Here is a 27,550-nt window from a genome sequence, read left to right as displayed (position 1 = left end):
GTCCACAATGTTGACATCAGCAAAAGCTTTATCCACCCCCAACCACACACACTGTCTGCTGTCTGTCCTGGGCTGAGGTGGTTACACATGGCCTGCAATTGTGAGGCTGGGTAGTTGTACTATCAAAATCTTTGAAAGGCTTTAGGAGAAGGTTTATGGTAATGATGTGTCTTCTCTGCCAAGGCTTTGGAGAATGTGTCTAGTACTCCCGGAGGATTTTTATGAACTGCGTATCAAGGCTTGTGTTGATGGAACAGGTTGTGACGTTTGAAGCCTGGCAAGCGGGGCGTACCACGTAACTGATTTAGGGACTGGCTCTCAGTTTGCCTGCAGATCAAAATAAATGTTTCACCCACCACATTTTCTTGTTTTAGGATTTTATTGCGTGTGCGTTTGCAAGTCATTGCATGAACCAAATTTTTCCTTGTCTGGCAACATTTTGATTTCTCCAAATAGTTTCACGCAGTAATAATAAACCATTGCCTATAAACATAAAAGAAACCCACCGTAGATCCTGTGTTTTAATTTATTAGAACACACAATTATGTACGCAAAGGAGAAGTGCCATCAGACTTAGATTTGTGAACAATATTTGAGAGAAATTATTTTTGTATATAGAAAATGTTTTTGATCATTGAGTTCAGCTAATAGAAATAGGAGCAAAAACAAAAGTGTTGCATTTATATTTTTGTTCAGTGTATTAACTCAACAACCAAAGGATACTCAGCTTAACTTGCAGAACTGACCTGACCCAAAGACACCTGAGGCTAACTTGCTTAGCGATTTGGCCAAACCATTTACACACAGTAGGAAAAACAAAACTAATCATTATCTAAAATGGATTAATCTAAATAAACCCAAAACCCCACCTTGCTGTTTAGCAAATGATTGGTCCTGTTGAGCTGGCATTGCACTCCCAAAGTCATAAACCATTGATTAGACATTAAAATAATCCCCGCCAAATACTCAGTCTCCGGAAATTTCCACTATTATTCGTAATAATAATTACTAATTACTAATACAAATTACTAATTTGTAATTTGTATTTGTAATTTGAAAGGTTCATTGCTTCATCGCCATCACAAGTGAAGGGTGTCGATGACGGTTTTCTTTAAAGTCAGAAGTCTTTGCCATAATTGTGTAGCGACTGAGGCAGAAGGAGAAAATTCAAAAGTTCGGGAAACCTTTGCAAGTGTTCTGAGTTAATTAGCTGATTAGGGTGTGACACCATGAGTTTCAATTAATGTGATTTTTCACAATATTCTAATTTTCTGAGATACTGAATGAGTTTTGCTTTCCGAGACAATTGGCAAAGATAATTACATTTTTACACAATATCATTATTTTGGTCTTCATATATGTACATCTTCTTTTATCTTTATTTTAGCTACACTAATGTTTGCATGTCTATACTTAATGTCTGAGCATGTGAAAACAACAAATACATTGTGCACACAAACTTAACCAAAAAACTGATTCTGACTAGCTAGAGGGCTAATTCTCATTAGAAAAATTTAAATGTGTTTCACTGGGTTTTACTTAAAAAATCAGAATGAAGAATACATATGCAGCTTTCACAGATATTAAATGGCTATGCAAATATGACACAAAACCCACAAAACAATACACTGACGTTTTTGGTTGAAAATTACAAAATATGGAACAAGTTCAGGAAAAAACACATACTTTTAAACTGGTTTGTACTTAAAAGAGAAAACATGCAAAAGTAAAATAACAGCCAACTGAGAAAGCAGATTTTAAGGCACACTGACATAACAGCCACATAACCAGTACTCCTTTGTGTAGTTGAATAAACTACAATGCAGCAGCATCTACCCATTTATTTTATATCAGGCAAGATTAACCTCACCCTATACTTATTTACCTTTAGCATGAAATGAAAAGGTTAATGATTCATTATAAATAGAAAGAGTAGCAAAGAAAAGCTAGCTAAGTTTTGCAATGCAGCTAATATTTATGGTATAACAATGTGATGGCACAGTATGGCAATTTCAGCGTCTTCTGCTTATCTGGACGGAGAGATTTTCTTTGCTTGCATCAGTTAAAAAACTGAATGTATTGCAAACAGAATGAGAAAAAGCTGTGCGACTACAGTATATAAGAATATAATAAGTAGGAGTTTTGTTAAGCTTACTTCGCTGATGCCATAAAATTGTGTGCACTCTGTAAATAAATTCTATTTCATGATGTTTGATCAACATTTGTATCCACAACTCTTCATCCACAGCGACAGAATTAAGAGCACGGATACTCATTTTCCAAGACTGAGAACTGCTCTTCTCCTTCAGAATGTCCAAAATGCTCAGATGTCATCAGTTGTAGAAGTCTGGCCACAACCAAAACATTGAGACTGTTTCCCAAAACTCTGTACTGCTGGATGATTGAGATATCCTCTGGAAAAGCTGCAAGGAAATTAAAAAATAATTTTGTCAAAACCTATAACATGTAAACAACAGAAAATAAACATGTTAGCTTGATAAAGAAACCATTGCAATTTTAAGCAGTTACAAAGTTCACTTTACACAACTAAAATATAAATCATTTTTTACTTCTCAAGCTCACATTTAACCTCTGACTGGTGTTTAGACTTTGTTTTAAATTGATAGCACAGTGATCGGAAATATGTGCTACTTCTATTTTTCATATAACTGCTCTGTATGGATCCCATCATATAATCCATTGATATGGTGAGTGTTGGGCATATTGAGCGGCGTGAACACTGTTTGCCTCCATACAGCTACCATTCCCTGATCTTTCACAATGGTGTTGATTTTTCTTGAGCTTTGTCTACCAACCATGTAATCAAGTTCCATATTAAAGTCTTCCACACACTACAATCCCTTCAGATTCTCACATGGTGTTAAGTGTGTAGGGCCTTCACATTTTGCTGATCATGTTTAGGAGGTATATAAAGATTATTTAGTGTAACCACCTCTCATTCTAGTTTAGATCTTACATTGACATCACTGTTTAAAATTACCCAAAATGTTTTATGCCCTCCTCTTTTATTACTTTTACATGTAGTATAGTGAGCTTCTAAAACCAAATTTCCAAAATTGCTAATGTTCTTCAAGTGACAGACATGTTTCCTCTAAATATATTGGCATTAAGCTTCCTCATTTTAAGTATCACCTTACTTCTCTTAATTGGGTTATTCGTTCCACTGACATTCATTCCCTCCATACTTATATCCAGCTATTTACTGTAGAGTTTTGTTCTATGCTTGGCTTATCACAACCATAGCAACCCACAATAATGCTGAGAACTTCAAACAAGAAAACACAAAACTTCAAGTAGCTGAAAATAGATGTTTGCCAGAGAATTTCTATGGTTTGAGGGGTATGTCACTTTCAAAAGAGAGGTCCTGGTGAGATCCAGCCTAGGTTTTTAATAACCAGCTTTTCAGGCACCACACTTTATTTTGTCTACAATGGCATGATAGATCTGCAAACATTTGGTCTGATTTTTTTCTGTCAGCATCAATTTCTACTGGCTTCAGCTGCTGGCTACATGTCTTAGAAATTCTCGTGCGTGTTCGCTGCCATTCTGATGCGTTTTGCAGCTGCTGCTCATTCTCACTTTCTGCTGAAACAGCCTACCTGAATTCTCTCCTCAGCTGTTCTGCCCCTGAACAAAGTCAGTAAACCCTAACTTTGTTCAGGGGAGTACAGAAGCAAATTCCTCTCTCATCCTAAGCTCTTTAAATTAAGGTGTAGTCCTTCCACTTCTAATTCACATTTATAGCATAGACATGATAAAAGAAAAGCTGTTTGTCCTGATACATAACTTTTTTCTTTGTCTTCAGTACCATCTCCCTTATTTTTTACTGAAGTAAGATCTCTACAACTGACTGCCGGGGTTTGGTCTGGTCTACTCTTAGGCATTAAAGCACTGTGTGCATACTGGCTATTCGGAGCCGGCGTCCTACGAGAGTACAGAGTTCCCTTCTGAATTCTCTTGTTTTTTCTAGTGCAACAGCTGACAAACTTTTTAAATATTCAAAGTTTTGCAGAGAGGGAGGTATTTTTAAGTTAACGAAATATTGCCAGATGTGCATTGGGAAGTTATGTCTAAATCTTAACAACTGAGTCAATAGTATCATATGCAGTGTTGACAACAGCTGATGGTGGAATGTACAAAAACCTTAGTGAACTCTCGTTAAGACTTCAATATCTGGACTACAGAGACAATGTTTCACAGTAGCATGTTAGTTTGAAGAAATTTCTCCTAGAACATGCGAGCCTGCTGCTAGCATGTGCTTGTTCTAAATGAAAATTAGCGCTTTCATTTTTGATTTCCAATTTTGACTTCCAATAATTCACTTCCTGCTAAAGAGCCCCCTGGTGGTTGAAGAAAAATCCACAGAAAAGCTGCACCAGGCTATAAGCCGCCTGGTTCAAAGCGTGGGAAAAACAGTAGCGGCTTATAGTCCGAAAAATACGGTAATCTACAGTGGCTTGCAAAAGTATTCATACCTCCTGAAACTTTCCAGTTTGTCACATTACAACCACAAACAAATATATTTGATTCTAATTTTATGTGAACCAACAAAAGCAGATGAGAAACAGCATTTTTGACATTCGTACACCTCAAACTTTAACAAACTCCTCCTGGGGATTGTGAGCTATCCGTTTCATCTTCAGTCAGTATGCAGTTTGGGGGGCAGGGGATTAAAAGTTAACAAAATCAAGAGTTTTGAGGGAGGCCAAGCAGCAAACTTGGTGTACTCACCAAAGCAAACGAAACACTATAACTTTCACACAGAGACTGAAAGCTTGGTCATCTAGGAGCCCCTGCTCCTTCACGTTGAGAGGAACCAGTTGAAGCATGTATGTATCCAACACTCAAACTTTGAGGTGTATACACAGTAAATACAGATTGAAACTTTAGCAACTGTTTATGTAGGAGGCTTTTCAAGGTCATCACAATGATGCCTGAGGCAGAGTTGCCACACTATTTCTATATGAAAATAATGGGCTAGAAATAATTTAAAACTGAATGAACTGAGATAAGCAGAGTTGTGTGAAATGGAAAATATCAAAATTTTAACACAGGCAGATCGTGTGAAAAACAAAATCCTGACATTTTTGACTTACTGAAACTCTGAGGGAAGCCCATCACGTTGGCTACTTCTCTTGGAGTAAAATAACGTAGATTTAATTTTAACATTTTCTGGAGCTTCTCCTCTTCAGTCAACTGGTCCAGATTGGTAAACACACTACTAATCTGCAAAGCACACAGAGAGAAATTTCACTATGATGACATACCAGCGTATACGTTGCGTGATTGTCCAAGTGATAGCTCCAATTGCATTAGAAATCATAGCTCAAGTAACTGGAACTAATCCAGAAGGCAAATGTTAGAAGCCAAGGATGCAGAATAATGACATTTGTCGAGTATCAGTGACGTTCAGGTCGGATAAATGTGACCTGGACATTAGGTTACATTTGAATAGGATATGTATCAGATACCCAGGTGGCCTGGGTCACATTCAAAAAGAATTCGACTTGTGTTGTTCAGACTGTCATGAAAAGATCAGACACAGGTTGTATTACCTAAAGAAAAATCAGAATTGGATCACTTCAGGCTGTAGTGTGAACGCAGCCTAAGTAGTTCTTCCCTAACAATAACTGCTTTGCAACAACGTGGGATGATGCAGAAACCACCGCCATTTTGGCTCGCTGTCTGCTCAGCATCTTGGTCTGCTCTTAAGACATGGAAAAAGTCTTACACTTATACATTTGAAACACCTTAGCTTGTAGTTCATCTCTATAGTTTGCCATTACATCAAATGATTAGTTAATTCTAACGTCATTAACACAAGAATTTATTTTTTTTAAAGTTTTGTCGGCTCCAGTGGCCTTTATCTGGCACTTGTCAGACAGGAAAACAGGCTGTGAGATTCATCGAAACATGCCGTTTCGATGAATGACACCTCCGTATGTCGGTCGTGCGATTTATCCTTACGCCATCACCGAACCCAAGAATAAAGAAGTCTAAGGAGGTAGTTGTGGAATGAGCTTCTAGTAAAGCTGTAAAGATTTATCTATGCCAAAAACGTTTACACTGTGGCTGAAAGTAAAAACTACATACCTCATTTTCCATGCAGCACTGTAGAACTGATCCAGTTCCTTCCACATACCTTCCATAACTAAGCAAAAAAGTATCACAAAATAATAAATCTTGCATGTAAAAATAAAACCTATACATATTAATAGCCGTTTTTATGAGCAAGAAAAAAAAAAGCCAAATCAAATACAGAAATTTAGCTAAATGAAAACTAGGGTTGTTACCACATATTTATGAAAGAGGAGCAACAAATTATTTGTTTTGCTTTCATGTCTTTGACACAGTCTTAATTTCTTTTTAATTGCACATCTGAGTTTGCATATATGCTAAATTGTCAAAAGTATTGGGACTCCTCTTCAAATCATCGGTCACTGCCATGCTGCTACTAGCATTTGATAAAAATGGAGCTTCAATCATTTGAAAGCAGTAGTACTGATGCAATTATTTATTTCGTTAAATATTTGTATTCAATTACCATTTTGTAGATAGCAGTGTCACTAACATTAAAACTGCAGTATGTAAGTTTTACAATTTTTTTTTTTTTTTTACATATTTATTGTCACCAGGTCCAACAAATGACAGTACGGGACAGATCATCTGTGAAAAACTTGAGCACCTCCCAGTGCTTCCAGTGCTAACTAGAAACAACCAGTCAGAGCCAGGATTCGGGTCAGTTACAATCTCGAGTGGCACCACTCATCCTCCTGCTCTGTGCTGTGCTGCAGATAGCAGAGCCTGTTGTGAATGCTTTGCCTAGTTAGTATGGCCACCAAAGACAGCAAATAAACAGGTTTCCTGTAATGGAAAATAGTTTCTCCACCATTTAGCAGCGAGTACATGACATTAATTGACAGCACTAAGACCCTGCTCCTGGTTCTGATTGGTTGTTTTTGAACGGGACCGGTCCATATGTTCAGATGGCAGTAGCAGCTCTGAGAGGAAATGGAGCTCGATCTATTCACAGATTATCTGTTTCATAGCATACTGTCATGACATGGTAACATTTTGAGCAAATATGTTAAAAAAACGTTCTTCTACACAGACTATGTTTTTAACATGTTTACATGTCTAAATATATAATATCTTTCACATCTTGTAAACAGGTTTTTATTGGAAAAAGATAATAAATAGTGATTGAAACTTTAAAATATTGAAATGTATCAAACTATGTTTAAACAGTTATTAAACTTACCCTTTAGTGAAGCAGACAGACCTCCGGCTGTGGGGCTGAACAATATCCAAAATTGAGCCATACCGCAACAAGGTTTTAGGTTTAAGGAGATAAAGTTCCATGTCTATATTCATCTGAGGTTCCAAGTAGCCTTGTATTTGTTGAACAGATAGGTTTTTGTTCTGATTAGTCTTCTTTTGAGAATCCATTTGAGTCTCGCGTTTATACAGGACATGAACATTGGGGTTGTCTTCTGATGGCTGGTCAGTATTCTGACATTTAGATCTCAAGACAGAGGACCGTTCAGGAAACTCACTGTCCGTCACATGAGAAAAGGAACAACCCTGGAATGAGAAATTTTGTCAAATATTCCATGTATGAATCCATAAAATTACAAAACAGATGGCTTTTACGAAGAAAATATTACACCTTACCAAACAAAACGTTTAATTACTGTGAAACATGACATCACTACAGTCAACACAAATAACCATCAAACCAAATTCTAAGTAATAGCTGAAATATGTTTCCAAAATTGGGAACATGAAATTGTCCAAAAATGTGTTGGTATGGTGAAATATTAAAGAGTTTCTTTCAATTTTGTGAAAGGCTGAACCCTCCTTCCACCAAAATTCACTCAATACAGTGCAGTCAGGCAGGTGCTGCTCTCCTTGCAAGTCCCAAAGCCAGACTCATTCACTGGATTGTCAGACAGAGAGGCAGGATTTGTTAGCCAAGTTGCTGTTGTTCCCACTTGGTGTAATACCACAAAACCATAGAACATTTAGCTGCAGATTTAGGCTTCCTGGGATTAAAAGCAACAGACTCTTGAGTACCCATAGCAGTCTCTAAATTTGTGAGTTATAATTCTGTGTTATATAATAATTAATTTATTATATTTTGATCTTCACTTTTGAAGATCAAAAGTTATCAAAAGCTCATGACTGCATCAAAATCTGACCAGTCGTCATAAAATATGAGGCTAAAATAACTTACACACACACGCTTCCGGCTGCATCACATAGCCCTCTTTAAGTGGTTTTAGCCCCGTTTGTATACAACTGGCTCTAAATCACATATGCATCGTCCAATTTACATTGTACTCGATATAAGTGACTTTTGTTGATCTCTAAACAGGCCAGTAAGCCAATTTTGGAATTTGTCTCCAATGCGCTCTCTAGATTATTCCAACAGCTATACTCCCTGATACATCATCCAATCTGCACCAGCTTTATTGTGCATCAATAGGGAGCATTGTTACACACATTGGAGTGGTAGTTTGATGACATCATCTCACTTGGAGAAGAAACTGAGGACCATTGGGTGACTCCTCCAGCTTCTCCCTGTGTATGATATAGAAAATTGAAACCGTATCCACTAATACTTGATAATCACACATGACATATTTAAAAGCCTAGAGGAAGTCCTTGCCAATCATTCGCCACCAAACAGGAAGTGAATATAATGCCTTTGACTCATATTGAACTGGACTGAAGGCCAATTTTAAAATGTGACAAATGTGGCGCCCAGTGAACAAGTACATGAATAGCATGAGAGCAACAACAGCAGGAGTGTGCCGGAGCTTCCATCATCTGTGCAAGGCTGGAACGGCACTGAGCTACGAGCTGCCAATGCTGCCTGCAACATTAAATGCAATGTTTTTTCTTGGTATGCCACTACTTTAAGTGGTTTTTGGGAGGGCTTAACATATTCAGCGTAAATTGTTCGCCATGAGAAATTTTCAGATTTCAATGGAATCAAAAGCGGGCATGGCCAAACTGCTCTATGCAAATCTATTTCATAAATAGTTTACACTTAGTTTAAAACTAAAGTGTTATTGTTAAGTAGGAAGAAAAATTCTCAATAAAACCTTTTGTGACTTTAGATTAAAATTTTTTATGTTTTCGGCCCACAAGTACTTTTGAGTTGAAGATTTTGGCCAATGTTAATGAATATAAATCACCATCTAGCCTCTACCTTAGGTTAGAGACCAGTCAATTCACACTAAAGCTGACATTACAACCCTTTATCTGTTTTAAAACACCAACAAATATTACCTTGGCACTTGTCTGGATGCTCGAATTTTCTGCAGACATTTTAGCAACCAGGAAATAACGCAGTCGTGAATTTGGAACCCCCACCTACAAAAGGAATACAACAATAATAACAAAGATTTGTCAGAATGACTTTGTTGTAGGTCATTCCGTCAACAAAGTTGGTAGTAATCAGATCCATCAACAGCAAAACACATTTAAACACATTCAGTTCAATTCAGTTCATTTATATTGGATCGATTCACAAGTGTCATCTCAGGTCACTTTATAAAAAAATAATTTTAATTCAATTATACAAACATAACTTGATAACTTGCATCAATTCAAACTGATCCAACTCATCAAGCAGTACAGTATGCTCAATTAATTATTCAAATGTCTTAAGAAGTTTCTATCTAAAGAAACTCAGCAGATTGCATCGAGTCATCGACTTCCAGCATTCGCTTCTCCTGCATGAGCAGGTAGTGACTATCAATGGCATTGTGCCATTGACTTTACAGCAACCCCTTATACTGAACATGCATGTAGTGTGTAGTGACAGTGGAGAGGAAAAACTCCCCTTTAACAGGAAGAAACCTCCAATAGAACCAGAACCTGGCTCAGTACAAGAGCACATCTGCCATGACCAACTGGAAGAGTGAGACTTTCAGACTATTCAGTTCACTCTGTTCATGGACTATAGACTTCTTGACCACCATTTTGCAACATTTTCTCAGGAATCTTTCTCATTTTAGCAAATGCTGACACCACATTATGACTTTAGAGCACTTCTGGACTAGACAACATGAAACAATGTCCAACTCTAAATGCAAAATCATCGAGTTGGACCAACAGGTCAGTGCTTCAGTAACAGGCTTCACTCAACACAGTGAACAAAACGACGAGAACAGCAGTAGCCTGTCTGAGCTCGAGCTGGAACCAGAGCTTGCTGAAGCACTCGAGGTAATGACAGGGCTATGTCGAAAATCAGTGAGAAGCTGGAACCCCTGGCGAAGACGGTCGCATTGCATACAACCGAGCTTAAGAGGGCTTACGAAGCTGAAAGCAGGGTGCTACAGCTAGAAGAGGCTGAAAAGCCCCTCACTGCTAAAGTACAAGCCCTGGAAGAGAAAGTCAAGACCCTCGCAGACCACAGTGACAACTTGGAAAACAGGGGGCGATAGAAGAATGCGTGTATATTCAATATCCCAGAAGACGCAGTAAGGCAAAAATGCTTTGAAATTTTTGAAAATTGGATGCCAGCTTTTCTTAACGTGAAATGTCAAGACCTATATTTCATCAAATGTTATAGGCTAATTATACATCCTTATCAGATGCAATAAAGACAGATTTACAGAGATGGTGCAGTCTTCCCATAACAATACAATTGTTGTTAATACTGTTAAAACTTGGTCTGCAGTGTGAAAGCTAGAGGGTAGATCCTCACTGACTCCTCTGCTCTCCCCTGTACAATATGAGCTAGGTATGACAAATACAGGCTATTATTGGAACCTATTAAGAATTAGATTATTTTTTGCTGAATTATTAATGTTACAGATCCAAGATTATGCGAATGGTAGATCTATTGTTATTTATTCACTTTGCTTAGACGCTCCTCCTTGTCAGTCAGCCTCCTGCTGTGATTAACAAGCAGAAGCAGCTGCTGTAGTTGATCTGATTGTTTGATAGAGTGAGGAGTGAAACAGTTTTTCAACCACAAAATCAACATTTATACTGAAATTTTTTGTATGAAGTCAACTCGGAGAATATTTCTGTTATTTTTATAAGTAAAGAAAACACTTTTTGAAACCAGAACAGGGTTTCCCCCAGTATATTATAGGCCCGGTGGCCGCCATGCTTTGCAAGCCCCACCTCCAGGCTAAGCCTTTCTTGTTTATGTTTTTAGGAAAATAATAATAAATAAAAAACACTATTTTTTCTTTTTTCTAAGCCGGATTGCAAGCGTCTCTGTTGCTCTGAGCGGTTCACTGGCTGAGCAGATTTATTCCTAAAAGATATGTTTATAGAAGATAGGTTTATAGTTTATGCATTTTAAGCCGGACCAATCACACCGCTGGCGCCTCTGCGCATTGCCTCGCACTGCAGCAGCTGGATGTCTAAAGTTTACCTCAACGCGCCTCCTTTCACTCAAACTGGAGACAGGCTGACCTGTATGGATATTTACATCAACCCCCTGTGACCCTGTGGTTAACGAACCAGCGCTAACCTCATCATGCAGGTTCAGCCCGGTGAGGAGCTTTCGAGCTCATATCGTTGTCACGCATCACGCTGGTTTTATATTATTTTATTATTATTTTTAGTGTTATTTTTCCGGTTACGAAGCATCAAACCATATGAAATGCTTTGTCCACTTAGCTAATGTGCACAGCTGCGCGGAGATCTGAGAAACTGGACCAATAAAAATAGTTTCTGTGTTCCCTTGTTAAAAACTCAATAGACATGAAATGGTAGACCTACTAAAGTCACATTAAAAGAATTAAATTAAATCTCCCGTTTGCTGTGCAGTGCAGCGGGTTTAACTCATGCAAATCCGGTCCAAGGCTGCATGAGGCCTTGAGCAGAATCTGATTTACGGGCCCCTTTTGTTCCTAAAAACCTCAGCACCTCTAACAGCTTCTGTGTTCGATTTATTCTGGGAGAGAGAGAGTAGATTAACTGGCCAACATAAAAAGCAATCAGTTATAATTGCAGTTTACTAATTTGTATTTGTGGGCAAAGACTCAAAGATTAAACTCACAGCATCGGATTGTTGCTATGGTAACAAAACTATTTAACTATGAATATTGTTCTTTGAACTTTTACAAAATAAACTTACCAGCTTACATATAAATGTTAAACAATTTAAAATCTTTTAACTTATGCTGAAACCATTAAATCAAATTTAGCAGCATCGATCATCTCAATAAATAAATGTTACATTTATTGTGTTAAAATATTAGCATTTATGGCCCCTGAAGCCCTGGGGGCCTTATGGAGCCGCTGACTTAATTTGGATTAAACAGAAGTGCAAATAATTGATATTCATTTTAATTGTATTTTTTGATTTGTTGTTTGTAAGACTCGTTGTAGGTTTAAATATCGTTTCACTGGCGATGTTTTCCCATAACATATACCCAGTAATATTTTTACTTTTCCTGTCTACTTAACATCTTTTAATACAAAAACACGGTGGACCGCCTCGGCCCCGACCGCCGGCTTAGCAAGTGCAGAAAACTCTCTGCGAGTGCTTTTTATTTTGAATGAGTCGAAAACCGCTTCCTAAAAATCTACTCTGATATTTTTGATTTTTGGACCTTATTAGGATGCAAGAGTAGCCATAACAGTTATAATATTTGGACATGTCACGATGAACTACTTATTTGTGCGATCCTCCTTCTGTTCATTTGAGTTGATCCGGATTAAATAAGGCCTCCACAGTAGCCACTATTTTAAATACCTCTAAGGTCAAGATTTTATATCTTAAAAAAAACTACATTTGCTTCTGATGCCACCTTATCTCCAAAAGAGAAGTTACTGTTTAAGTGTCCAGGTAAGAAGATGATTAGCTGCTTTTATAATGTGCAGAGCCCTGCGACAGACTGGCGACCTGTCCAGGGTGTACCCCGCCTCTCGCCCGGAACGTAGCTGGAGATGGGCACCAGCAACCCTCCCGACCCCATTAGGGACAAGGGTGAACAGAAAATGGATGGATGGATGGATGGATAATGTGCAGACCTGTGTTACACTGACAGCTCCAGGTGTTGCACAAACATGGCCAACTAAATTGGGTGTGTTTGAGGAGAAGTGGGATGTCATTTGGAATCATGCAAACAAACATCTATTTGTAATCAAGCCAGGCTTTTACAGCTCAAACTCATTCACAGACTGTAAATTCCTCCTAGGAGGAGACAGAAAACGAACCCTCAAACTTCTCTCAACTGTTTTGAATGCAAGCCAGTGCTGGGTACACGTATTCATTGTGTTTGGTCCTGCCCTAAAATTCAGATGTATTGGTTAGACGTCTTGAAAGATTTCAAGACATACCAAAGATAGGTATGGTTTAGAAACAAATGAAAAAAACAAAATTTTGTTGGGACTGGTCTCATAAAATTTGAATACTCCAATAGAAATTAATAGAAAGGGATATTTTCAACAGAAATGTGAGGCATCTAAAAAGGTACACTAATTTCAGTTCACACAATACTTGGTTGAAGCTTCTTTTGCATGAATGAGGCATTTTGTTGGGTCTGGTGTCTCATCTTCTTCTTGTGAATACTTGATTATGATATTGTCATTTTTACATAAAATAGTCTTCTGTAGTTCTTACACTTGTCGGGGAGATCATGGATTCCTGGTAAGTGTAGCCACAGTCACTCAGGGTTTTTATCAAATAGTCCCTAAAAAACAGAAGCACAGAGTTAACACACATTCAATGCACACACGGTGTTTAAGAATTGACTTTTGTTTCATTGCTCACTGCAACAGAAATAAAAAGAAGAACTCATCTCTCATGTAGTGGCTCAGTCCTTGCAAAGGTCAAGTCTTAAGGTTTAAGAAGATATTCACAGATTCTACATAAACATACTCTGGTTTTATGATATAATTATTGCCCTTTGTCACCGATTCTGTTCATCATTTTCACAGACAGAATTTCTGTGCGCAGCCATGGTGTTAAGGGGATCCGTTAGGATCGTGCCTCTACTCTTTGAAGATGAGGTGGTCCCACTGAAGTTATCAGGGTCGTGATCTACAGCTTTCGGTGGAGCGGTTTGCAGCAAAGTGTGAAGTAACCAGGATGAGGATCAGCGCCTCCAATTACGAGGCCACATGGTCTTAAGCCAGAAAAAGCTGGAATGCCTTCTCCTGGGTCTGGGAAGATGTCCTGCTCCAAGTGGACATCTTCCTCCACTCACTACTTAAGCTGTCCCCTTGTCACCAGTGGACAGCTTAAGTATCTCAGAGTCTTGTTTACAAATGAGGGAAACATGGAACAGGAGACTGATGGCTGGATTGGTGCAGCATCTGCAGTGAAGCAGGCACTGTACCAGTCTGTCATGGTGAAGAAAGGGAGAGAGAGAGAAGGAAAGAGAGAGGGGAGAGTGAGAGCTACAGAGAGAGGAGGGAGAGACAGAAAGAAAGGGCGAGAGAGACAAAGGCAGAAAGAGAGAGATAGAAAGATTTTTTTGACTTTTAAAAACTAATTCATTCACTCAGAAGTGATAAGGACTTTCAACAAATTAAAATTAACACATTCATAAATGAAAGTTCAAAATTATATAAAGTAAATAAAACACCTTCATAATCCCAAATATTCTGAAAAATATTTAGTTCATCCATTTTTAAATAATATTTATATTCTAGCATCACTCTTGCTGTAACCATACTCCTAAAGAGCTTTACACAATCCGTATTCTGTTCATTATTCATTTTAAATTTTCTACTGATGAGCATCAGAACAGACTGTGGGACAAACTTTGTGGGAGCACAAAAGGAGCTACAAGCTGCTGAATGTTTTTCTTAATTGCAAGAAAAAAAATTCAACAACAGTCCAATTGTCTTCTTTCTTTTGTCATAAAAAAACAAAAATAAGACTGTTCTGTGAAACTTTCTCCAAATGATTTATAAATATCTCTTAGTAATGTAAATAAATCCATTATTCTGAAACATTGTACAAAATAATGAAAAATTGTTTTTCTTAATGAACAAAAGAGACATTTACCTAAAACAACAGGATTAATAACGGAAACAAAAGCATTAACTGCAACAATACTGTGCAAAATTCTCCACTGTAAATCACCAGCATTTTTAGTCAATGGTGGCTTATACAGTTTACAATGATCCCAGGAATTTTGCCTTATCTTTCCATTTTTAAAACGCCACACATCAGCTAAATCATAATTTTCAATAATATGTGGCTCCAAATGATTCCTATCTAAATCATCGTACAATTAAAACCACCTCCTAAAATTAAGTAATCTGTTGACACACAATTTATTAGTGTATTTACTAAAGACACGTTCACTTGAATTCACAGCAGCAAATACATTCAGTAAAAATTACTTTCATATTCTCATAATATTAAAAGTAATTTTATAACAATAGCCTTTAACAGTCTTCCAGATGCGACATCTTCAGTTTCAACAGAAACTGGAAGAAAATGTCTTGAGAAAAGAATAGCTGCTCCTGCACTTAGCAAAGTTTTATGACTGAGAACAAGATTTCCATCCCATTCTTTCTTCCAATCAACCTCATTATCAACACTGCTCTGAGTTTCTTGAGCAAAAGTTAAATCAACGCATTTAGATTTTAAAAGTTCAAAGTACACAGCCCTTTTTTCACATCCCTTGCGCCATTAAGGTTTAAAGATTAGATTTTAAAACTACTCATAATCTCACAAAAAAAGACACTATTGAAACACCAGTGAAAAAAAGAATGTGTTAAAGTGCAAAACAAGTGAATCACCACTGTAAAAAGTGAAGTTCGAATCAAGAGAGAGGGAGAGAAAGAGAATATAAGTGAGAGAAGGAAGGAAAGAGGAAGGGATGGATGGATATTCTTCATCATTACCTGGCTGAGGAGCTTTCAAAACCTTTGACATTCTCCAGCAGGATATATGTTGGCATCTTGCAAAGCCTGAAATCATATTGGCAAAAGGAAATTGAAAGAATTCCACTAATTGGACAAGTCCTGCTTGCAACTTTCTGGATAGTCATGTGGGAACAGTGTTTTTATAATGTACACATTATCTCTGTCTCTCTCTCGATGAAACATTGTCTAGACTTCATTGCTTATAATTTTTATAGGTATGGTTTAGAAACAAATGACAAAACAAAATTTTGTTGAAAAGAAATTAATAAAAAGGAATATTTTCAACAGAAATGTGAGGCATCTAAAAGGTACACTAATTTCAGTTCATGCAATACTTGGTTGAAGCTTCTTTTGCATGAATGAGGCATTTTGTTGGGTCTGGTGTCTCATCTTCCTCTTAAGAATACTCCATATATTATCTATGGGGTTAAAGGTCAGGTCAGTTTGATTGCCAATCAAACACAGGAACACCATGGTTTTTGGACCGGCTTTTGGCTCCTTTGGCAGTGTGGGCAGGTACCGAATGGACAAGAAAATCAGGTCCCTCAAATCCCTCTATGTGTAATGAATCCGATTAACATCATACAAGTTTCACTTTCTGAAATGAGTGATAGGACATATTGAACTTTTTAATATTCAAATATTTGTAGCCCTACTAATGTTTAGATATAGAGATATTAGCTTTAAGTTCAGAATGCAGCCTTTAAAGCAGTTTTATGTACCTTTGATTTAATAAAAACATTCTTTACATATTTGTTAAAACTGTCACTATGTTGTGACAGTATGGTATGATACAAATAATCTGTGAAAGAAATACTCTCCTCCACCTTGTCAAAATGCTACTATTGCCATCTGCAGAAATGCACTGTTCCCAGTCAGAAACAAACAATCAGAGTCAGGAAAAAGGTCTTAGTTGGTGGCTAATCTGTGTAGCCTGGGCATTCATGGCAGGCTCTACTGTTGCTAAAAATCTGTGGCGCAGCAGAGAGCAAGTGGCAGAGTGTGAGGAGTGCAGACCACAAATCAGAGGAATTTAAGTTTTCCACAGATTATCTCATGCTATACTTTCACATACTGTAGCTTTAAGTAAAAAAATTCTAACAACTTTTTCAAATTATTTTTTAATTCCGTCAGGCTGACTTATGACTAAGTCATGTGTATTTGACATCCTCATACCTTGGAAGGAGTTCAAGGATGAAGAGGAAGCTCTTACATCTGGGGTCTGCAATGTCACCCTGAAGTCCTAACCTTGAAAAGAACAAAACAAAGTACAATACCAGTTAAGTTGACAAAATGTCCTTCTCATCTTCATCAGTAAAAAATAAGTGCGATACGGAAATGTAAATGTAACATAGAATAAGGATCAGATTAAAGGCACTTCTCCACTGGCAAGACTCACTAACCACTTGATGTGTGAGTTAGTTCTACTCCAGGGGTGAGCGTCTCCATTACGGTCCAAAGACTCTTTCTGCGCCCACGGAGAACCTTGAGGTTCTGATTCTGATGGACTCAAACCCAGATATTCATTTTATCTTATAGAAATTTACTGCTGACACAAATAATGATTCAGATAAGCTGATTATTTCTCTGTACATATAAATATATTCTCCCACTTTAATTTTTTAGATATGTAACCTTTTGGGAAATGAAGTCAAAAGTGTAAACCAATTTCACACTAAACATATTTAAAAAAAATATTAAAAAACAAAAAATAAAATGCACATCACACCAGGCTAATATCATGTAGTTTAGCGTTTCACACAGAGCGGGCAAAAGTACGGCTCCATCAGAAAGCTGACCACAGCTTCACCATTTCTCTCCTCTTTATTGCTGTTCATTCCTCAGAGAGAAGAGCTGCTAGCAGCTCTGCTAATTCAATGTCAGTCCTCTGCTAAAGTTACTGCATGTATTCCTGCCGCTGCTCCTGATTAAACCCATAATTAAACTCCTCCAGACTGAGGAGAGCAGCTCTCTGATACCAGACAGAATGTCTGTCACTCCACAGCTGTGCTATGAGAAATGTTTGGAGATTTCAGTGACATAAATCAAGGGCCAACCAACACATGTGGTCAGATTTCAGATTTATTTGTATCCCAAATTTGTCATGAATTGCGGTGCGGTGTTGGTGATGGTGAGGCAGACGCTTGTAGACCTAGGCAGGATGAATAGTGATTTTAATAATGAATGTCCCAAACAAAGTCCACACAACCAGGCAGCACGACTGAGCAGAAGCCAGGGCTCAACGCCGGTAGCAACTGGTAAATTCAATGGACAAGACGAAGGACTAAACGCACATTCGACACTGACAAGACATTGACAAGGACCCGACGAGGAACAAGGAACACAGGTGGAGTTAAATACACAGCGGGTAATCACAGAACGAGACACACCTGGGAACAATCAAGGGGAGGACAGGACAACGAAGAGACTCAAGGACACAGAAAACTCGAAATTAACACACAGAAAACACAGAACACGACAAAATTATAAAAACTAAAAAACAAAGTATCAAAGATTTTAAAAAAAACAACAAAAAGGACATGAAATACAAATCAACACATACAGGGGAAGAATACAGCAGTGTATTTCATTATTGACTGACAGTTGCTACAAACACTATATGAGGTGCAAGTCCCCCTACCTTGTCCTGCATTAAAAAGAGATGTTGCTGTAGGAACAAAGGAGTGCTTGTTCCTGTTACCTTTTATACAAGGGAGTCTGAGCCTGATGCCAGAAGGCAGAAACTGGAACTCAGCATGTAAAGGATGAGAAATATCAGCAATAATGGCTTTAGTTTTCCTAATGACTTGTTTTTTTACACAGTTCTGTAAGTGAGCATTGTTCAACTCCTAAGATCTTATTGCTACTATGTATTACTCTGTTAAGGGCATTTTTTGATCTAATACTGAGATTTCCAAACCAACAGAGGAGGGAAAAAGTCATCACAGATTCAATATATGATCTAAAAAATAGGATCATCAATTACTTATCAACTTGAAACTTTGCAAGCCTCCTTAGACAAAATATACTTAGACTTTAGACTTAGACTGACTTTATTGTCATTTTGCATGCACAGGGTGTATACAGAACAAAATTTCATTGCATACGGCTCAGGACAATATTTTGAGGTTCCAATGTTGTGAGGTTACTCCAGAATAAAATAAAATGGAGTATAAAATATAAATATAAAATATAATGTGCAGGACTGACAGTAAAAATAATCTTTGCTGGCCCTTTTTTTGTAGGTTTTCTGAATGGCAGGTAAATTTTAACTTATTATTCAAAATAGTCCCAAGATATTTGTAGTTTTCTACTGTCTCCACTGTCTGACCTTTAATTACTATTAGATTTGTGTTATGGGGTTTCTGTCTAAAATCAATGCACATGTCCTTTGTTTTCTGTACATTACTGAAAGAAAAGCTTTATCACACCAGTCAACAAATTCATCGACCACAGGGCCATGAACATGTTCATCATCATGTAGAAGGCTAACTACCACTGAGTCATCTGCAAATTTTAATATTAACCTGTTATCATGCCAGCTGCGACAGTCATCTGTGCACAAAATGTAAAGAAGAGGGGAAAGGACGCAGCCCTGAGTGGACCCAGTAGACAGAGACGTCTCTCTGGACCAGCATCCATTCACTCTGACTTTCTGCGTTCTGGATGCTAAAAAAATCAAGAATCCAACTCACCACATTAAAATCCAGATGAAAGTTATTAAGAAGTTTATCAATCAAAATATGGGGCTGGATTGTGTTAAAAGCTGATGAGAAGTCAACAAATGACAACTTAGCATGATTTTTGTTACCTTCAAGATGTTTAAAAACACAATTTAGTAAAGTGGCAGTGACATCCTTAACTCCCTGACCGGCCCTGTAGGCAAACTGTACTTTACTGGATCCTTATCCAGTAAATGTTCAGTCTTGGTAAGAAGATATCTCTTAATCAATTTTTCCAGAGATTTCATGACAAGGGAAGTCAGTGCAACAGGTTTAAAATCATTCAGGACTTTTGGGTGGCTCGTCTTAGCCGCATGAATCACTATGAACTGCTTCCAGCACCTTGGCTCCCTCTGTTGGTTAAGTGACATCTGTAACATGAAATAAAAAATAGAAGCCAACTGTTTCGCACAAGAGGAGAGCAGTCGACCACTGATATTATCTGGTCCTGGGCTTTTTCTAACCTTACAGCGTTTAAAAGATTCAGCCACAGAAGTAACATCAAAGGGGATATGACCACACCAAAGAAGTTTGTTTGTCAGATTTAAAATCTCATTACTAAAATCAAAAGAATCAAACCTAAGATAAAATATATTAAACTCATTTGCCAATTGGCAAAAACCAGGTAGAACCACCTTTCTGTTGCACTTGATCTCCGATCCAACAATTGTTTTCAGCCCATGCCAAACTGGGCCCAGTCTGTTGTAGGCAAGGTCTTTCTCCAGCTTTTTCTTGTAATTCAATTTTGCATTTTTATATTTCAGCTGTCAACCAAATTGCTTCTGTGCAGTACACGGCTCGGTGCAGCTGGTACAACCCCTGAAGTAGGTACAGAAAACGGAGAAGAGTCACGCAACGCAGCACTGCGCTGGATCTGCTAATGAAGATGAATCTGGCTGGAGCGGACAGAGGCTCAACAGTTGAGAGGATCTCTGGTGGACAAGTGCCTCAAATCTACTGCCCCTTATTTCTTCTCGAGTTTTTATGACTTTGTTTCCAAAAATATTAAATAAAATATCATACCTGGTAAATGGCTGGCAAGGAGGGCTCATCATTATCATATCAAAAGATAATTTATTGAAGTCATCAAGTGGTATACCCTTAAAACAAACAAGCAAATTATTTCAATTGAGCTTAATCATAACATAATATGCACAATTTAAACCAAAGATCTATTGACACATCTCAACCTAAATTTGTTTGGTCAGGTTAAAAAACAAATCAGACTGCATTGATATAATAAGCATACCCCATATATCCATCAAATTTGAATCACTCTTCATCCAACCAACTGTTTCGTAAAGTGCCTGACAGAGGCAAGACTAGACATAAAACCACAACAAACATACACATATAAATGGTCAAATTAAATAAGTTAGGCACAATAAAGAAATAAGGTAGGTAGATAAAACAATCACTTACAGGGGAAGAGAACCTCAGCTACAGCAGGTTTAGAATTTGATTGTTGCAGGTAAAAGTTCCAATATTTTGACCACAGAAACATTTGATCATATTGTTAGTGCCAAAACAAAAAGGTAAGCAGTCTACAGGAAAATGACAGAGCAGACTGTTCTTCTTGAGGAAGCTAAGGTCCTTCAGGGTTTGAAGCAAGATGATGTAGATCAGGGGTGTCAAACTCCAGTAATCAAGGGCCACTGTCCTGCAACTTTTAGATGTGCCTCTGCTGCACCACACCTGAATAGAATAATTAGGTAATTAAGGCTCTGGAGAACTGATCTACACAAGAAGAAGGTAATTAAGTCATTTCATTCCAGTGTTTTGTAGCTGTGGAACATGTAAAAACTGCAGGACAGCGGCCCTTGAGGACTGGAGTTTGACACCTGTGATGTAGATCTTCTATAGGTCTGCTGTTGAGAGCCTCATCTTTTCTGCCGTCATCTGTTGGGGCAGCAGTATCAGAGCCAGGGACATAAAAGGGTTCAACAACCTGATAAAGAAGGCTGGTTCTGTTCTGGTTCTGTTGTGGGGACTGTGGAATCTCTGGAGACGATGAGGCAAAGAAGGATTTTACATGAAATCAAGAAAAGTATGGACAAAAAAGTGTCTTCAGTTAGAGGCTTCTTCAAATTCTCTGTAATACAGACTGCTACAGGAGCTCTTTCCTATTCACAACCACGACCATCTACAACAGAATTCTCGAAATCTCCTCCAGCCATCTTCTTACGCTTATCCGGGGTCAGGTTGCAGGGGGTAGCCGTCAAAGTAGTGAGGCCCAGACTTCCCTCTCGCCAGCCACTTGTTCCAGCTCCTCTGGGGGAATCCCAACGCATTCAAGGCTGAGAAACATCGTCCCTCCAGCGTGTCCTGGGTCTTCCCCGGGGCCTCCTCCCGGTGGGACGTGCCCCGAACACCTCACCAGGTGGCGTTCAGGAGGCATCATGACCAGAAGCCCGACCCACCTCAACTCTACTCTCAGTACAATGGTGAAATGAAGGTTGCGGCTGTTTGCTCTTTTTTTGAAAGTACCTTCTTTGCTCATCCAATGACATAAATCCACTGATCTATCAATGAATGCAGCCTGCTGCCTATTTGTATCACCCCTCAGGTGGTTCCAAAAAAATGTAAGGGAACTGCGCATGATCTGCAAATGAAAAAGAGTCAGGCCAGGGAAGACTGGGGAAGAACAGAGTAAAGCAGTGTTTCTCAATTCCGGTCCTCGGGCCCCCTGCCCTGCACGTTTAGGTTGCAGTAAAGTTTGCTAATGTTGTGCTTATAAAACATTTTCAATATTAGGTTTAATCTTGAGTTTTGGTGAGATTTCTTCAATTACTAAAATCACCACACCAATTTTAAAAGAACTTGAAAACTGCTAATGGTGGCATTTATTAGCTTTGAAAACTAAAGTAAAATTTTCTACTACAAATGAGAAACAAGGATGAAAGGGAAAACAAAACACAAACAAACAAAAAATACTGAACTACTCCATTAGATCAAAAATGACAAAATCACTGAAGAGACGTTACAGTGGACAAGCTCAGTTCTCAATTACTACCTACCTCTATGGTCTTGTTCCAGAGGGGGGTGTCTGGAAAATTGTGCCTGTAGATTTTATTGGCTGTGGTGTTGATGTCAACAGCAGCCACCACCTGAGCAGATATCCCACTTTCTGGTAAAGAAAAAAAAAACAAACAGAAAAAACACAGATCATGTAAACATCCAGATTGTTCTATTCTGTATCCATATAATTTAGTTTCAAATATCACTGCCCCCTCAACTAATTTAATGGTTACACTTAAAAAACATAAAAGTAGCAGTTGAATGAAATATATATAACTGCAGCTGATGGCGTAATAATACCTAAGTACGACTGCACTTTTGTGGAAATAAAAGACAGGTTTAAATTTTTCATAAACATCATCATCATCATCTTAATTACAGTTGTGGGAGTCAATTATTACATAACAAATTATTTAGAACATAGTTTTGATTGCTTAGATGAGCACATTTTATTTTGTGAAAAAAATTATTATTTTAAATATTTTCCAAGCAAGTTCTTAACACTATGTTCCAAAACAGACCCAGTATTGGGTCCTTCAGCACTTCTGCTAACAAGATCAATCTAAACACATGCCATACAATAACCAATATAGGCATATTGCATATCTATGTAATGGGCAAAAGCTCATCTAAATGATAACAAAATTTTCTACATCAACAACAACCAGCTCAAACACTAAGCATTTTTAAAAAACATAATAGGTGCTAATTAGATGCTAGGCTCACACCTGGTAAACACACAGCAATAACAGTGCAATAAGGTCAACAAACTACCTATCAGATTAAAACCCAGACTTTGCTGTTTCCAACAATACCAGAATCACCATGCTATGTGCAAAACTCACTGAACCAGCAGCCAATGAAGACAAAAAGACAGCTAATTTCGTAGCTAATTTCACGAAGCTAAAAACATAAATTCAGTATTACCTTTGCTGTTTTGTGGTCATAATCCATGCTAGATGGGTCAATCACCCAAATCAACCAATGGGCTGCAGAAAATCTGCCCTGTAGGTTTGGTTTTCTGACTCAATGCTTTTATAACCAGAGCGCCCAAGACTGTTCTTTTTAGTAGTAATTCACTCTTGTATTGTTTTAAGAAAAAAAAAATCAATGTTATTAATTGCAAATAATATTTATAGCAAGATATACTGTAGGTTGGAGGAAAAATAAATAAAGAGAAATTTGTAATTGCACACATAGTGCCAAAATGTCCAAAAATGGCACATTTGGAATGTTCACCTGGAATTTTATCAACCAATATCTTTCTAAAATGTTTATCCTTAATTTTTTGGAATGAAATTTGGTACAGTAAGTGGTCAGAATCTGTATTGTGAATTGCTAGAGGTTCTCTGTTTCCACTGCATTTTTTTAAGGAAAACACATTACATAATGTGTTTTATTAGAATTTATTAATAATTTTTTCACTGTGTGCCATATGTATTTGTTCTTTCTCAGTAATACAAATGTTGATTTTTAGACCTTGAGTATTCTCTGGAATATTACTTTTATTTTGCTACCTGAACCAGTCAAATGCACCTTGTAGTTCCTGAGATATATGGAATTCTTTTTCGAGAACTGTCCAAACAATATACATAAAAGAGGATCTGTTCCCAAGAGCATTTATGGTGTTTCAGGTCTTAGTCAACATGATTTTAAATAACAAGACTTACACTATAACACTTAACTCCAATATCAAACATTTAACAAGTACTAAAAAACTGGAATAAAGCAATAAAAAAAACTGGACGAAAAGGGAAAAAAGCATTAGTTCTTTCTGCAAATGTCCCCAGATTTGTAGTCCTGCAGAGTTCCATTTCGTCAATGGAATGGAATTCTGGAACGGAACTTCTGTGTCCAGTTTTAGACTTCATCCATATTCAGTTAAACCCAAAGTTTTTTTTTCCAGTTTTTTTCACAAATCTACAGTCAACTCCTTTATTTTGTTCAGATTCAAGATGATATATGATTGTTCCACACCATGACACAAAGTGATTCACCAGCTCCTTGTACTCAGCTTCTTGTCCATCTCTGATACACCCAACAACTGCAGAGTCATCTGAGTATTTCTGGAGATGACAGAAGTCAAACTTGTGCTGGAAGCCTGAAGTGGAGAGTGAAACGTCCTGTGCTGTCTTCTTTGATAGTATGATAATGGCCAAACTGCATGGGGTCCTGATACAGTATGTCCTTGTCTGCTTATTCAGTTGAGCGAAGTTGAGTTTTTCCAGGACTTTCATGATGTGGGATGATAAGGGAACAACAGGTCTATAGTCACTGATGACCAATTGGTGAGTTTTCTCACTCTCTAATGAGTGAGTAAACTCTAGTGAGAAACTCTAGTGAGAAAACTCAGAAAACACTGAGTTTTCTCACTAATGGTACAGGAAAAAGGCAGGATGCCTTCCACCAAAGTCAAACATTCTTGTGGGTTGAAGACAAATTTGTAGAAGCAGAAAAGTTCATGACTGAAGTGGAAGACAAAACATCTGAGATGTGAGAGAAAAGCTGTGTGTAAAGGGAGGTTGGTTATAGGAAGCAGAAGATAGAGGTATTTTCACAACAGAATGTTTTTCAGGAACATAGGTTGATGTCTGAGAACATCCCCCTTTAATTTCCACTGCATATATCAATGTCAAATAACTCAAAAGCAGGTACTCTGAAAACAACCCAGTAAAAAGGTGGGAGTGTGTGAACTGTCCCTAACCTAAAGGTGGAGCTTTGTGGTGGAAGGATGCTTAACGTGTTTGGAGTTTTACTTGACCCAAGCAAACAAATACTCAGACAAGGACTGAGGAAGGTAAATGTACCAAGATATACATATGTTGTGGTTTTTTTTATCTGTTTTGTGCAGAAAAATGTTGTTCACATTTTACAGTCTGACAATTTCATTAAGCACAAGGGAGCTAGAGGAGTTTCAGCAGCAGTTTGTGAAATGTTATGAACTGGGAAAGTGTCTGCCAGCTTGTAACTGTAAGACACTGCTACAGTAAAGATTAATGTAACACTGTGCTGCATTCATCTTTGTAGCAAAATGCCTTTAGCAAATACACACACATGCGCACCATTCATTGTTACTGATTTACTGTCTGTACTGCATCACTGATACAGTGCTATGCTGGGACTATTTGTTTTGTACAAATGGACACTGACAGATTTTCTAGACTTACAGAAATTTAACATCAGCACCGAAGCAGAGTCTACTCCGAACAGGAGACATGGGGAAAAACGATCCCGCACATATCAGGTGGATTGTACAGAAGTGGATGACAGTTTCCCAGAGAGAGAAGTTCCTTCGTCTTTATCCACGTGTTATGTGGGAGACAGCAGGCAGGGAAATGAAAACAGACTCTGCCTTTTATCCCATCTGCTGTCTTTTTACGGGTGATTGAACAGACTATTTTGAATCCCAGCTCAGCCATGTTTGATGAACATCTCTAATATTTTGCATTTACCCTTTAACGCGTAGTGCATGCCACCGATTCCACTGTAAAGCTCCAGCACCCGCAGACTTTCCATGGCTTCTTTTCGAGATGGGTCTTCTTCTGTTGATGTATTGTGGCGGTTAACAACCAGAATAAAGGCGCATTATCGCCATCTACTGGGCACCAGTTTCGGCTATTTTTTGGACAGATTCATTTATTTCATCATACATACTGTATGTTCTTTAAAGATTAATTAAAAAATCGAACCAAGGAAAGCTGTAATTGATACATACCTTTACATACCTTGCACAAATTTCATACCAACAAAGAATGTGCTTAGATGTGGGAGTGGTGAGAAACAAAAAACAAAAAAACAGTCAATGCAATCTAAAAAATAGAACTTCAGATTCCATTGAATAAGAATGAATGTGAATGTTAATTAATAATAAAAATTTTCCCAATATTGGGTAGAGGAAGATATTTACATAGCAATCAAAATTTTGTAGGACAGAAACAGGAAAAGCAGGAAACATTCCATAATGAAGTTTGGTTCAATATCTTGCCTAACCAACATTCATAGTGGAAAGTTAATGAGTCAACAAGACTTCATAGATTAAATAAATCACTTGAGATACAGCAATAACAAAAAATAAACATTTAATTGATGTGAGTTCTAGCATATATGGCAGTAATGGATAAGGTGGATGTGCCAGACAAATTAAATTAAATTTAAGGTCCCATTAAATGAAACCTAGGTTGAAGTAATTATTTAAGATATCAATAAAATATGGAAGGAGGGAGTACAGAGAAGAAAAGACGGCTGCAAATATAAACTACAAAGGGAGGTAACGTAAAGTTAAAAAGTTATCCTTTTATGGAAAAGGGTCAAAAAGGGTTGAATGTTTTTGTTTTGGGGAATAGTTTTTGATAAGAAATTACCTTGGAAAAATTACATGAAGCAAATTATGGACAAAAGTAACAAGATATGAAGGGTTTAGCAGCGTTGACATGGGATGCTAACTTTGAGTCTATTGAAAATGTTTGTATCATTAATTCATTAAATAATAGATTATCAATGAGTGGTACATGGCTCAGAGGCTAAAACTTGGTAAAGTAAATAAATAAATAAAAATAAAATGTTATTCAAACTCAATGCTTGAGTATTAGTTGAGGGACTAATGTTGGAGTTGGTAAAATAACTCCATTATGTTTTACAAGTAGAATCATAAGAAATGCCTTTGGAAGACAACAGTTAATAGATAATCACTGCATACATTTCAAATAGTATATTAAAACCTTCCAGTTAAGAAAATGTTAGAAATTGTTAGGAAAGAGGAAATGAACTGTAAATAGTTTTGACTGGATTGGGGATAACTGTGAGAACATTGAAGTGCATAACAAAAATTGTAATCAGACAGTAATGTAGTCCTTAAGACCAGCATGGACATGGAAATACATTTGTGCAGATAGATCTATCAAATATTAAGAAAAAAAGAAATGCAACAA

The 27,550-nt window shown here is 37.6% G+C and overlaps 1 protein-coding gene across 4 annotated transcripts; it reads right to left on the bottom strand.

The window, feature by feature from the left end:
• Window positions 1–1,357: 1,357 nt before the first annotated feature.
• Window positions 1,358–26,182, bottom strand: trdmt1 (tRNA aspartic acid methyltransferase 1). 4 transcript variants are annotated; one of them, XM_028026146.1, is made up of 12 exons: window positions 26,075–26,182; window positions 22,622–22,731; window positions 20,628–20,704; window positions 17,059–17,130; window positions 15,862–15,927; window positions 13,622–13,691; window positions 9,319–9,402; window positions 8,527–8,604; window positions 7,283–7,605; window positions 6,115–6,172; window positions 5,118–5,247; window positions 1,358–2,423 (listed from the first exon to the last, which is right to left on the bottom strand). In XM_028026146.1, exons 1-12 carry the CDS (start codon window positions 26,136–26,138, stop codon window positions 2,257–2,259), a joined length of 1,299 nt encoding a protein of 432 aa, XP_027881947.1. In that variant the 5' UTR covers window positions 26,139–26,182; the 3' UTR covers window positions 1,358–2,256. The 4 variants fall into 4 exon arrangements, with proteins under 4 accessions (XP_027881947.1, XP_027881949.1, XP_027881948.1 ...); XM_028026148.1 differs by lacking the exon at window positions 26,075–26,182 and adding an exon at window positions 20,854–21,299 and having other exon boundaries at window positions 22,622–22,732; XM_028026147.1 differs by lacking the exon at window positions 8,527–8,604.
• Between the last annotated feature and the right edge of the window lie 1,368 nt (window positions 26,183–27,550).

This window comes from Xiphophorus couchianus, chromosome 8 (genome assembly GCF_001444195.1).
Source record: "Xiphophorus couchianus chromosome 8, X_couchianus-1.0, whole genome shotgun sequence".
NCBI classification, from domain to species: Eukaryota; Metazoa; Chordata; class Actinopteri; order Cyprinodontiformes; family Poeciliidae; genus Xiphophorus; species Xiphophorus couchianus.
This window is presented reverse-complemented; position numbering and strand designations above follow the sequence as displayed.

What these genes read in the sequence shown, in the direction of transcription:
- trdmt1 (XM_028026146.1), bottom strand. Translation starts at nt 26,138, where the DNA reads ATGGAAAGTCTGCGGGTGCTGGAGCTTTACAGTGGAATCGGTGGCATG. An exon ending in CATGCACTACGCGTTAAAGG is followed by an intron (nt 22,732 to 26,074) that starts GTAAATGCAAAA and finishes TTTCTTTACCAG; the next exon opens with AAAGTGGGATATCTGCTCAG. An exon ending in ATCCTTGAACTCCTTCCAAG is followed by an intron (nt 15,928 to 17,058) that starts GTATGAGGATGT and finishes ATATGATTTCAG; the next exon opens with GCTTTGCAAGATGCCAACAT.